Here is a 14,188-nt window from a genome sequence, read left to right on the forward strand (position 1 = left end):
AAAAAAAAAAAAAAAAAAAAAAATTGCTCTGTGAAAGACCTGTTAAAAAGGATAAAAAGCTACAGTACAGATTGGGAGAAAATACTTGCAAATCACATATCCAACAAAGGATTTATATGTAGAATAAATAACTCCAAAAATTCTATATTAAAAAAATCCAATTAAAAAATGGGCAAAAGATATTGGTAGAAATTTAACCAAAGATGAAATATAGATGGCAAATAAGTACATGAAAAAAATGTTCAACATCATTAGCCATCAGGAAAATGCAAAACTACAATTAAATACAACTACACATTTATTAGAATGTCTAAAATTGAAAAGACTGAGCATACTAAGTGTTGACATGGATCAGAGAAACCAGTTTTCTCAGCACTGCTGGTAGGAATATAAAATAGTTCAGCCATTCTAGAAAATAATTCTGCAATTACCTCTGAAATTGAAGATGCACTTACCACATGACCCAACATTTGCACTCTTGAGCATTTATCCCAGATAAATGATAACCTATGTTCTCAAAAATACTTGCATATAAATGTTCATAGCAGCTATAGTCATAATAGCCCAAAATTGGAAACAACCCAAATGTCCTTCAATGGATGAAAGAAAAACATCCTATGTCCATACCATGTAATACTACTCAGCAACAGAAGGGAGCAAAGTATTAATATGTGTAACAACTTGAATGAACCTCAGCTAAATTATGCTGAGTGAAAATAGTCTCAAAAGTTTACATAAGATATGATTTTGTTTATATAGCGTTCTTGAAATAACAAAATTATAAGAACAAAATTATAAGTGTTGACAACAGATTAGTGGTAGCCAGGGATTAGTGGTAGGTTTGGCAGGGATCAACTTTGTGGTAATAGAGCAATTCTGTATTTTGATTGTGTTGATATGTAATGAAGCTACATTGATATGTAATGAAGCTACATTTATGATAAAATTGCATGGAACTATACATACACACACACGAGTGTGTATACAATTGGTAAAATCGGAGTGAGTTCTGTGGATTTTACCAATGCAATTTTCTAGTTTTGACAGTGTGCTACACTTATACAAAATGTCAACAAGGGAAGAAGTGAGGTGGCGTTAAGGTTGAATAGGAACTCCCTACACATTTCTTTGCAACTTTCTGTAAATTTATACTTATTTCAAAATAAAAAGTTTTTAGGTTGTTTTTTGTTTGTTTTTTGTTTTTTGAGATGGAGTCTTGCTCTGTTGCCCAGGCTGGAGTGCAGTGGCATGATTACTCACTGCAACCTCTGCCTCCCAGGTTCAAGCTATTCTCCCGCCTCAGCCTCCAGAGTAGCTGGGACTACAGGTGCATGCCACCACCCTCGGCTAATTTTTGTATTTTTAGTAGAGACAGGGTTTTGCCATGTTGGCCAGGCTGGTTTCGAACTCCTGACCTCAGGTGATCCACCTGCTTCGACCTCCCAAAGTGCTGGGATTACAGGTGTGAGCCACTGCACCCAGCTATTGATTTTTTGATTTCTTTATTTAGTAAATCTGGTCACTGAGTCTTTTTCCCTATTATTGTAATAAAACTGTGAAGTTTTGTGAATTAAGAATCACACTGTGTTTGTAACATCAGAATGCCTTGATAATAAAGTTATAGAGGTTTACTAATAATATAATGACCTAGCATAATTTTGAGTTCATTTTCCTAAGCTCACAGGACTAATAGAAAAACAAAGAAAAAAAACTCATCAAGGTAAAGAAATTGATTGCATAGCTTAATAGTAATAATTGTATTTGCATTAGCTAGTGAATTATGTGATAATACTTATTCTAAAAGCTAAAAACATGTATTGGCTATAAATTTTGATAATAGTACAAACATTTTAAATAACAAGTATTCTAAAATATAGTGTGATGGGCTGAATTGTGTCTCCGTCCTCAAATTCATATATTGAAATGTTAAAGTCCTAATCTCCAGTACCTCCTACAGTAACTGTATTTGGAGATAAAGTTTTTAAAGAGGTCATTAGGGTAGCCCCTAATCCAATCTGATTGATGTCATAAGAAGAAGAAATCTGTACACAGACACCTACAGACACCATGTGAATACACAGGGAAAAGGCAGCCACCTGCAAGCCTAAGGAGAGAGACCTGGAACAGATCCTTACTTCACTGTCCAAGAAGAAACCAGTCCTGCTGACACCATGATCTCAGATTTCTAGTCTCTGGAGCTGTGAGAAAATAAATTTGTGTTGTTTAAGCATTCAATCTGTGGTACTTTCTTTCAGCAGCCCTAGCAAACTAATAAATGTAGTAAACCCCATATCTATTGCACAATATTATTCAGTTACTTTAAAAGATTTGCATGTTAAAATTAGGCTTTAAAATCAAAGTCCAAAACAGAAACAACATTCCTAGAAAAGGGAATTGCTTAATATTTTCTTGCTGATAATGTATGCTGAATATTGAGTAGCAGGTATGAGTAAAATATTTCCTATTCTAGCAAGTGATTATCACTTTATGTAATTGAAATTTTTTAAAATGAAGTTTTTATAGATGAAATTTTCTTAAACAAGAGCATACTTATTTTAATAAAATAAATTTCAGGAAAAATATTTTTACCAAGGCAGAATACTTATCAGGTGAATTCCACTCCCCAAACAACTATTGACTGAATAGTTGTTGAACTTTTAAAATTCAAATCTAGAATTAGGCTTAGAAATGTAGTCCACATTTTTCACAAAATTGATTAAATTAGGGGTAGAATTGATCGATTCATTTATTCAATTAAAAATGTTTCTTTTGGATATGCGTTTTAACTGCCTATCCTACTCTGACATTTACAAATGTGGGGCTCAAAATGCCTGCCTCTGAAATGAAGACTGAGATAAACACATATTCAGGATCTTCAGCTAGTGGTATATCAAAAACAGTCTAGAAATTTTGCTCAGCAATGCCTTTACTTATTTATTAGGCATTTATTGAGCTCTTGTTAATCCTAAGACATCATGGTAGAAATAATGGGGGAAATAGAAATGAATAAGATACTATCTATAGCCTAAAATAACTTATAGTCCAGTAGTAGGTCACATGTATGCATGTGATCAGTGCAACACAAATGATGTAAATTGCTGTGAGTTCCAGGAAGATGAAGATCACATCCAGATCAGGTCCAAAAAGATTTCTGCACAGAGGTAACATTTGAGCCATGATAGCTGAATATATGAGGATAGGAGGACCTTCTTCATGGGATGGTGCTGAGACAGGAAAGGTTCAAGGTGGATACAATGACCAGTATAGGTTGACCTTGTGGGGAATCTTAATTTCTGAACCCCAGATCAGGACACATGTCTGACAAGTATGGAATTGTATAATGACAAGGGTAGAATTGAATCTTTGACACTAGGATTGCCATAGGCAAAGGAGTGTTTATTTTGCAAAAGGTAAGTTAATTCATCTCCATTGAGTTTACTTTTTCCTAACTCCGTGTTAGGAATGTTGTAGCTTCTGTTAGTTTTGAAATCTTGATGTACTTTTCCATGTCTTAGAATATATTTCACAAATAAATTTGTATTGCAGATTTTTATTCTTTTAATGTCAGATAGAAAGTCACATTGACATTAGTAGTTATTTTAGAGTATAGTGTATGTTAACAGAGTCAGCTTGCTAACCTAAGCAGTGTCATTTTGGCAAATGATAAATAGGTGACAGCATGTGTGTGGTGCTGTGCAGTGTCATTTTGACTTAAACATAGATATGGTTTTGGTATGTTATAGTTTATTCAACCTTAAGAAGCCACCTTTTTGGCTACAAAAATACACAGAAAGACTTTTTAGGTACGTAGGGAAACTGTAACCTCCTTATTTTCTTTAACTCCATTCTTTTAAAAATTTTATGTACTGTGTGTTAGTAGTTTTCCTCACACAAATTGGTGCATAGTTGTAAGTTTTTAGTAGCATATAGCTATTTTGAGGGAAAAAAATTCCCACATAAAATAATCATTGGACTATATTAAAATCCCACTTATTTGGTTCCTGCAATTTATTTATCTAGGTTTTCCATTTTGAGCAGGAACTAAATGTAGAGAAGGTGCCAGGCCCCTTGTGCTTATTCCCCAGGTCTATCACAAATGCCACTTTTTCTCCCAGACATGCTTTCTACCCATGGAAAGATATTTTGCTTTTCTCTCCTTGTACTACATTCCTGATCCTCCTCATCACAATCCCTTAAAACATGCTCTTTTTCCTGTGCTCTGTTCTAGCTCTCTGCTTTACTTCTCCTATAACCATTTCCTGGCCATATCACCTCTACTGCATGTCTGTCCTATGTATCTCTACTTGTGGTCTTCACTGGCCCACGTGGTTGCTGTTTCTGCTGTGGTGGCACCGAGAGCAATAAACGAAACCAACCACTTTTGACATCTCATCACATGTTAAACCTATCACATAGTCCAGGATGGGCTAACCAAAGAGGGGAATTCCAATTGAAATGTCTGAAAAAGCAGACTGTCCAAATTTTCATGTAAATCACATGCTCATCAATTCAATTAATTGTGGTTGTACAAATTTTATAGCACTTATTTTATCTTTGTTGCGTGTGTGTTCATGTGTTTTAATGATCGTTTAAGGCAATAGTGCAGAAAAGACTGATGAACGGGGAGCTTGTTAATTATTGCAAAGGATAATATGCTCCATGCATTTCTCATGAAATTATATAAAATTAGCACAGTTAAATCTAAGTAGAGCTATAAAGACATTTTTATTAAACAATCTAAATAGAATAATGACATGATTATTATGATGAATTCTGGTCTTATTGGGGGGACAAAGTACTATTAAAATCATTAAGAGATTATTAACTATGCTTTCTGCCTATAAATTTATTAGTTTTAGACACTACATCCTTCTAGTCCACTCTACTCCTAAAATCTTTCTTCATAATTTGTAGAGAATGTATCCTAGTTAACCCGTTAGAAATGCCACCCAACCAGCTCATGCTAGAACATTTAAATTTACTTTTCTGAATCATGTTGCCTAAAAAAATTTCAATAAAACCCATAACATTACACAGATCTTATATTATTCATTTATGTGAGTATTTAAAAAGCAGGCTGTATTACCACTTAATGCAATTTAAAAGCTAAAAATTACTGTTAAAAGATTTCATGCATCATGTAGCAATAAAACATCATTTTCAGAATGACTACTGAATTTAAATTTAACTTTTTAGTTAGATGTCATTATAATCTCAGAAATGTCATATTGCCTTTCAACTATTAATTTTCTAAAAGAAGCTAATAAATCTTTAGAGAAATGTTTTATGATTCAATTATTGGCTATTTGTAAACTTTGAATTCTTTTTCAGAAATAGACATACTGAATAAAAGTTTGACGGTGTCCCAGAGAAATAAAGTATGCCTTGAAAAGGAAATGAAAAATCTAAAATTGTTGTCAGATGCAGCCATATTGAGATCTCAGCAGATTCAGACATCTAGACAACAGGAAGTAAACTTGCAAACCAGATGCTATGATTTGGAGAAAGAAGTACTAGGTAAAGAAAAGTCTTTTTTGCTGTTGTTGGTGACTAGTTATATAACTACGTGAGGAAATATTTACATTTTTACTTATAATTACAACAAAATCTTGTTTTAATTATTTTGGGTTGCAAATATACCTAATTATTAGTATCACTGTGGTGATAACTATGCCTGTGGTCAATACTTACTGTCATTTCCAGTTTTGCCATTTAGTGTGGTAAGACTTAAGTGGATATATAAAAGACATTTCAACTGAAATTTAAGATTTCAGAAAACTAAAGTGAAATTTACTTTGGTATATCTGTGCTTTACTATGTTTCCTTGTAAAGGTGAATCCAGATTTGTAGGCAATCCTTCATTTTTCCAAATGAAAAAATTTAAAGTGTTTGAAGCATCTTGGGCAAGGTTTTAAAATTTGTCTCCACCTCAGAGGAATGAGTGTCTTAACAGTAAATGTAAACAGTTTGTAATTTTCCCTGGAGGTAGTAAGGGATCGATAAAATAGGCAATCAGAAGAATGATATCACAAAAGCAGAGTTTTAGAAAAATTAATCTGTTATTAATGAATAGAGGTGTTTCAAACATCAAGACACTGGAGCCAGCCAGGTAGCCATTTTGAAAATATCTTTGCCAGTATCCCAATCCCAAGACTAACCATAAGAAGCTGAAGTAGGGAAGGGAACTCACATTTTTTAAGTCCTAAGTGTGCTAGACACTTTATATGAATTATTTCTATCTGTTCTTATAGAGACCATGAAAAGCATGTATAATTATCCTATCTTACAGCGGAGAGAACCAAGGCCCCGAAAGTATCATAACTGGTACTACATTCCTGGTAAATGGCAGAAAGTAAAAGCAAAACTGGTTGGACTTCAATGCTCATGCTTGTCCCACTGTGTCTATTTAGCCTTCTCCATGGCCCAGTGGGAAGGGTGAGATAGAATCAGGGTTGAGGTGACTACCCAAGACCGGGGAGATGAACATCTGTCTGGTAAACACGGAAGAGAAGGAAGTCAGAAAGGGTTCTGAACCTCCTGTGTTTGGGAGTCTTTAATCATGGAAACATACCACAGACTATGGAAATCTGGAGAGAACCTAGTGTTGGAAGAGAAGATAACAAGTCGTCATATTAACTTTATAGCAGTATCAACAGATAAAAATTTTAAAAGCAGATAAAATTTAAAATAATCATATATTTTTATTTTCTCTCCTGAGAGCTACCTATTCATAGATTCTGGAAATTTTCTATTGCATTATTGGAATTTTTCTTGATAATTTTATAGCAATTTTATACGGTATAGGTATTATATTCTATATTCAATTTTTTTCTAACGTATAATTTATCTATTGACTTTTTATGGTAAATTTTACCATATCGAAGTTTTTAATTTTGGTATAATCAAGTATTATCTTGTATTGTTTCTGGGTAGTCTTATTAAAGTAGTCCCATTCCTAGATAGTACATACAGTATCCTGGGTTTTGTTTCCCAAGTGAGTCATTAATACATATAGAATTTATTTTGATTTTATTTAAGAAATTTAGTCGGCTATTTAAAATTTTGTCTTTTTAATTTTTCTGGATACATAGTAGGGGTATATATTTATAGGATAAATGAGATATTTTGGTACAGGCATACACTGTATAATAATCATGTCAGGGTAAATAAGGTGTCCCGCCTCAAGCATTTATCCTTTCTTTGTATTACATACAATTCAGTTACACTCTTTTAGTTATTTTTAAAAGTACAATATTGTTGACTGTGGTTACCCTGTTGTGTTATCAAATACTAGCTTTTATTCACCCTATCTAACTATATATTTGTACCCATTAACCCTCCCCACTTTCCATCCCCCCCAACCCTGCCCCATCACCCTTCCCAGACTCTGGTAACCACCATTCTATTCTCTATCGCCAGGAGTTCAATTGATTTAATTTTTTTAGTTTCTACAAATAAATATGCAAAATTTGTCTTTCTCTGGCTGGCTTATTTCATTTAACATAATGACCTCCAGTTTCATCCGTGTTTTGCATATGACTGGATCTCATTCTTTTTATGGCTAAATAGTACTCCATTGTGTATATTTACCCCATTTTCTTTATCCGTTCATTTGTTGATGGACACTTGGGTTACTTCCAAATCTTGGCTATTGTGAATAGTGCTGCAATAAACATGGGAGTGTAAGTAACTCTTCAATATACTGATTTTCCTTCTTTCAGTATTATAACTAGCAGTGAGATTCTTGGACCATGTGGTAGTTCTACATCTAGTTTTTTGAGGAACCTCCAAACTGTTCTCCATAGTGATTATATTAATTTATATTACCACCAACAGTGTTCAAGTGTTCTCTTTTCTCCATAACCTCGCCAGAATTTCTATTGTCTGTCATTTGGATAAAAACCATTTTAACTGGGGTGAGATTATATCTCAGTATAGTTTTGATTTGCATTTCTCTGATGATCAGTGATGTTGAACATGTTTCCATATACCTGTTTGACATTTGTATATCTTCTTTTGAGAAATGTCGATTTAGATCTTTTTCCCATTTGTTTAAATCAGGTTATTAAATTTTTTCCTGTAGAGTTGTTTGAGCTACTTGTGTATTCTGGTTATTAATCCCTTGTCAGATGGATAGTTTGCAGATATTTTCTCCCATTATGTGGGTTGTCTCTTCACTTTGTTGATGGTTTCCTTTGCTGTGCAGTAGGTTTTTAACTTGATGTGATTCCTGCAGAATGTTTTTAACTTGATGTGATCCCATTTGTCCATTTTTACTTTGGCTGCCTGTGCTTGTGGGATATTACTCAAGAAACCTTTGCCCAGTCCAGTGTCCTGGAGGGTTTCCTTAATGTTTTCTTTTAGTAGTTTCATAGTTTGAGGTCTTAGATTTAAGTATTTAATCCGTTGTGATTTGATTTTTGTATATGGTGAGAGATAGGGATCTAGTTTTATTCATCTGCATATGGATATCCTGTTTTCCTAGGAGTATTTACTGAAGAGACTGTCTTCCCTCAACCTATGTTCTTGGCAGTTTTGTCAAAAATTAGTTCAATGCAGGTGCATGAAATTGTTTCTGTGTTTTCTGTTCTGTTCCATTGGTCTCTGTGTCTGTTTTTATGTCAGTGCCCAATTGTTTTGTTTACTATAGCTCTGTAGTATAATTTGAAGTCAGGTAATGTGATTTCTCCAGTTTTGTTATTTTTGTTCAGAATAGCTTTGACTTTTCTGGGTCTTCTGTGATTCCATCTAAATTTTAGGATTGTTTTTGCTATTTCTGTGAAGAATAACATTGGTATTTTGATAGTGATTGCATTGTATCTGTAGATTGCTTTGGGTAGTATGGGCATTTTAATAATATTGATTCTTGCAATCTATGAACTTGGAATATCTTTCCTTTTTGTGTGTGTCCTTTTCAATTTCTTTCATCAGTGTTTTCATTTTGGAGAACTTTTACTTCTTTGGTTAGGTTTATTCCTAGATATTTTATTTTATTTTTAGTTATTGTAAATAGGATGATTTTCTTGATTTCTTTTTCAGATTGTTCACTGTTGTCATATAGAAATGCTACTGGTTTTTCTATGTTGATTCTATATCCTGCAACTTTACTGAATTAGTTCATCAGTTCTAATAGTTTTTATGGAGTCTTTAGGTTTTTCTAAATATAAGATTATATCATCTGCAAACAAGGATAATTTGACCTCTTCCTTTCCAGTCCAGTTTGGATGCCTTTTATTTCCTTATCTTGTCTGATTGCTCTAGCTAGGATTTTCTGCACTGTGTTGAATAATGGTGGTGAAAATGGGCATCCTTGTTTTGTTCCAGACTTGGAGGAAAGGCTTTTAGTTTTTCCCTGTTCAGTATGATACTAAATGTGGACCTCTTTTATATGGCTTTTATTATGTTAAGATATGTTCCTTCCATACCCAGTTTTTTGAGGGTTCTTATCACAATGGCATGTTGAATTGTATCAAATGCTTTCTGAGAATCAACTGAAATGATCATATGGTTTTTGTCCTTCATTCTGTTAATATAATGTAGCACACTGATTTGCATATATTAGACCATCCTTGCTTTCCTTTTATTATTGGCCTGTTCAGGTTTTGGATTTCTTCATTGAGCAATCTTGGTAGATTGTATATATCTGGGAATTTATTCATTTCTTCTAGGTTTTCCAATTTATTGGCATATAGTTGCTCATAGTAGCCTCTAATGATCCTTTGAATTTCTGCAGTATCGGTTGTAATGTCTCCTTTTTCATGTCTGATTGTATTTATCTGGGTCTTCTCTTTTTTTTTTTTTTCTTTATTAGTTGGGTTAAAGGTTTGTTAATTTTGTTTATCTTTTCAAGAGACCAACTTTTCATTTTGTTGATCTTTTATATTGTTTTCTTCAGTCTTAGTTTCATTTATTTTTGCTCTGATCTTTATTTCTTTTCTTCTAATTTTGGACTTGGTTTTCTCATGCTTTAAGATGCATTGTTATGTTGATTTGAAGCTTTCTACTTTTTTTATGTAAGTGCTTATTGCTATAAACTTTTTTCTTGTACTGCTTTTGCTGGCTCCCATAGGTTTTGCTATGTTGTGTTTACATTTTAATTTGTTTCAAGAAATTTTAAAATTTACTTCCTTATTTCTTCATTGACCCACTGGCTATTCAGGAACAAGTTTTTTAATTTTTCACGTTTGTATGGTTTTTAAAATTCCTCTTGTTCTTGATATCTAGTTTTATTCCATTTTGGTCAGAGAAGATATTTAATATTATTTCTATTGTTTTGAATGTTTTAAGACTTGTTTTGATGCCTTACATGGTCTATCCTTGAAAATGATCCATGTGCTGAGAAGAATGTGTGTTCTGTAGCCATTGGATGAAATGTTTCTTAAATTTCTATTAGGTCCATTTGTTCTACACTTCTATTGTTGTACTAGATTATTGTACTAGAGTCCATCTCCCTTTTTAGCTCTAGTAATATTTGCTTTATGTATGTGGGTACTCCAGTCTTGGGTGCATACATATGTACAATTATTACATCCTTGTGCTGCATCAACCCCTTTATCATTATGTAATGACTTCTTTGTCTCTTTTTATAGTTTTTGTTTTGAAATCTATTTTGTATTGTATAAATATAGTTTTTTTGTGCATTTTATTTTGTTTGTGTCCATTTGCATGGAATTGTTTTCCATCCCTTTACTTTCAGTTTATTGTGTCTTTATAGGTGAAGTATGTTTCTTATAGACAACAAATCATAGGGTCTTGTTTTTTAATTCATTTAGTTATTCTGTCTTTCAATTGAGGGTTTAGTCTGTTTACATTCAATGTTATTATCGATAAGTAAGGACTTACTCCTGCCACTTTATTTGTTTTCTGGTCTTCTCTCTCTTCTTTCCTTCCTTTTCTCTTTCTTTTGGTGAAGGTGATTTCCTCAGGTGTTATGTTAATTTTTTGCTTTTTATTTTTTGTATATCTGTTGTATGTTTTTTGGTTTGAGGTTTACCATGAAGCTTGCAAATAATATCTTATAACCCATTCTTTCTTCTTGATCAGTTCTGCTGTTAGTAGACTGTGATGAATTCTTTAGTATGTCAAATGCATTTTTTAACTAAAGAACTTCTACTTGATTCTCTTTAGTTATTTCAGTCTCTTTGTTAAATTTTATCTGATAGAATCCTGAATTCGTTCTCTGTTATCTTGGATTTTATTGAGCTGCCTCAAAACAGCTATTTTGAATTATCTGTCTGAAAGGTTACATATCTCTGTCTTTCAAGGATTGATTCCTGCTGCTTTATTTAGTTCCTTTGGTGAGGTCATATTTTCCTGGATGATCTTGATCTTTGTTGGTGTCTGGGTATTGAAGAGTTAGGTATTTATTGTAGCCTTCACAGTGTGGGCTTGTTTGTATCCATATTTCTCAGGAAGACTTTCTAGGTATTTGAAGAGACTTGGGTGTTATGATCTAATTCTTTGGTCATTGCAGCCATACCTGCTTTAGAGGGCACCACCTGCTCAGTAATACTGTGGGTCTTGCAGACTTGTAGATATACCACCTTGGTGGACTTGGGTAAGATCCAGTAATTCCCGGGATTGCCTGACAGAGACTCTTGTTCTCTTTCCTTACCTTCCCCCAAACAGAGTGTTTCTGTCTGTACTAAGCTTCCTGGAGCTGCGGAGGGCGTGATACGAGTAATCCTATGGCCACCACCACTGGAACTGTGCTGGGTCAGACCCAAAGCCAGCATAGCACTTCATTTGGGTCTCACTCAAGGCCTACAGTGACCACTGCCTGGCTACTGCTGATGTTCACTGAAGGCCCCAGGGCTCTATAATCAGCAGATAGCTAATTCAGTCAGGTTTATGCTCTTCCCTTTCAGGCGGTGAGTTCCCTCTGGCCCTGGGCAAGTCTGGGGATGCTGTACAGGAGCCAGGGCCTAGAGTCAGGAAACTTAGGAATCTACCTGATGTTCTATCCTACTATAGCTAAGCTGACATCCAAGCCACAAGACAAAGTCCTTTCCACTCTTCCTTCCCCTTTCCTCAAGAAGAGGAATATCTCCCCATGGCCACCACTGCCCCAGCCATAATAAGTACTGCCTGGCTACCACCACTGTTAACTCAAGGCCCAAGGGCTCTTCATTCAGCTTGCGGTTAATGCTGCCACTCCTTAGTCTCTCCCTTCAGGGCCATGGGCTCTCCTCTGGCACAGGGAGGGTCCAGAAATTCTGTTCAGGTGCTAAGGCCTGGAATTAGGGACCTCAGAAGCTTGCTTGGTGCTCTACGCCTCTGCAGCCGAGCTGGTACCCAAGCTAAAACAATAAGGTATCCTTTCTCTTCCCTCTATTCTCCTCAAGCAGGAATGGTCTCTTCCCATAGCCACCAATGCTGGAAATGTGCTACATCACACCTGAAACCAGCATAGTTCTGGGTTTCACTCAAGGCCTGTGTCAAGTACTGTAGTTCTTAGTCAGCAGGTGATGAATGCTGTCAGAAATGGTTCCTTTCCTTCAAGGCATCATGTTCCCTTCTGGCCCAGGGTGTGTTTAGAAATGTTGTCCAGGAGCTAGAGCCTAAAAAAGGGGTCTCGAGATTCTGCCTGGTGCCCTACTCTACTGTGGCTGAGCTAGTATCAAAGTTGCAAGACAAAGTCTTGTTTACTCTCCTCTTTCCTCTCCTCAAGCAGAGTAAAGGAGTCTCTTCCAGAGTTGTGAGCTGAACTGCCTGGGGTTGGCGTAGGGGTGACGCAAGCACTCCCTTGAATGCCTCAGCTCACTAGATCACATGCACCCCAAGTCCACTGGCTGCAAGTCCAGCACAGCACCAGGACTTGCCCAGGAATTGCAATTCCTGTGTCCCAGACTGCCTTTCTAGTTTGCTTAGGACCTCAGAGCACTTTAGCCAGTAGTGGTGGAGCCTGCTGGAACTCAGGTACCTGTCACTGGGATAGACAATTTGCCTCTGGCTAGGGCTGGTCCAAATGCTGCCTCTGTGAACACTGTCTGAATTCTGCCCCTGGTTGCTTTCTTCTGTGAGAGAGCAGCACTGAGTTACGATGAAAAGTCCCACAGTCACTGCAGTCTTTCTCCCCAAAAGACACAGATTCTCTGTCTGTGCCACAGGTCTGCTGCCAAAGGATGGGAGGAGGGGTAGCACTGGAAATTCAAGACTGTCTTTCCTGCCCTCTTCAGTGCTTCTTTCTTCAATAGGATGTTAAAACCAAGTATTATGATAGCTGATCTGGTTTTGGTTCTTATGCAGGTGCCTTTTGTGTGTGGATAGGTGTTCAATTTTGTTGTTCCTGCAGGGCGGATGATTGCTTGTGGCTTCTATTTGGTCTTCTTGCTCCCCCTCCCCTCTAGAATTTATCTTTAATATGGTGCAAGATATAGTGGTCCAGATTTACTCTTTTCCAACTGTATCAGTATTATGTATTCAATAATTTATCCTTTTCTCTCTAGATAGAACTACTATCTGTTATATGTTAAAATTTTACAGTGGGGTTATGTCCCAATGAACCCATCCTAACTTGAAAATATTATAAGTAAAAAAATGCATTTAATGCTGGCAGCACAGCAGACGATCCCACCTTACCATGATTCGACTTATAAATTTTTTACTTTACTGTGGTGTTAAAGAAATATGCATTCGGTAGAAACCAGGACCCTGTCATAATTGGTAAGGAGCCTCTCAACTTATGATGGGGTTACATCCTGATAAACCCATCATAAAGTCAAAAAATCATATTGAACCATAAGTCGGGAACTGTCTGTACTAGCAACTATTATTATATTCTGTCTTCTGTTCCACTAATGTTTTTGATGCACCATTAATATTACATTGATTTGAATATGACTTATTAGCATATTCTTTTAGGTGCTAAACCCTTTCTGTCGCCACCGTTCTTACTTTTTAAATACATATTTGCAGACAGTTAGTCTTTCATTCTAACTTTAATATAATTCTATTTACCTCTAATCCATAGGCTCCAAGAAGTACCTAGTAAAAGTTTTTCTCTCTCTATTTGTTACATCTTTCCTACATATTCAGAGGAAGTTATTCTTCCACATAAACTTTAAGATGATTACATTCACTTCCAATGCCAACAAGGATTCTAATTCGAATTGCATTATATTTACAAACTAATTTTTAGAGAATTAAAAATGTTGGTAATATTGTCTTTTGAATATTGTTAAGTCTT

The 14,188-nt window shown here is 35.3% G+C and overlaps 1 protein-coding gene across 2 annotated transcripts in view; it reads left to right on the top strand.

Moving 5' to 3' along the window:
* The window catches only part of LEKR1 (leucine, glutamate and lysine rich 1), a 214,379-nt gene that overhangs the window by 103,806 nt on the left and 96,385 nt on the right, over window positions 1-14,188 (top strand). For both annotated transcript variants that reach the window (XM_011959017.1, XM_011959018.1), the window contains exon 6: window positions 5,332-5,517. In XM_011959017.1, coding sequence (XP_011814407.1) covers window positions 5,332-5,517 — 186 coding nt within the window. The remainder of the gene's footprint in view (window positions 1-5,331; window positions 5,518-14,188) is intronic.

Source organism: Colobus angolensis, unplaced genomic scaffold (assembly GCF_000951035.1).
Source record: "Colobus angolensis palliatus isolate OR3802 unplaced genomic scaffold, Cang.pa_1.0 Scaffold48, whole genome shotgun sequence".
Classification (NCBI taxonomy): domain Eukaryota; kingdom Metazoa; phylum Chordata; class Mammalia; order Primates; family Cercopithecidae; genus Colobus; species Colobus angolensis.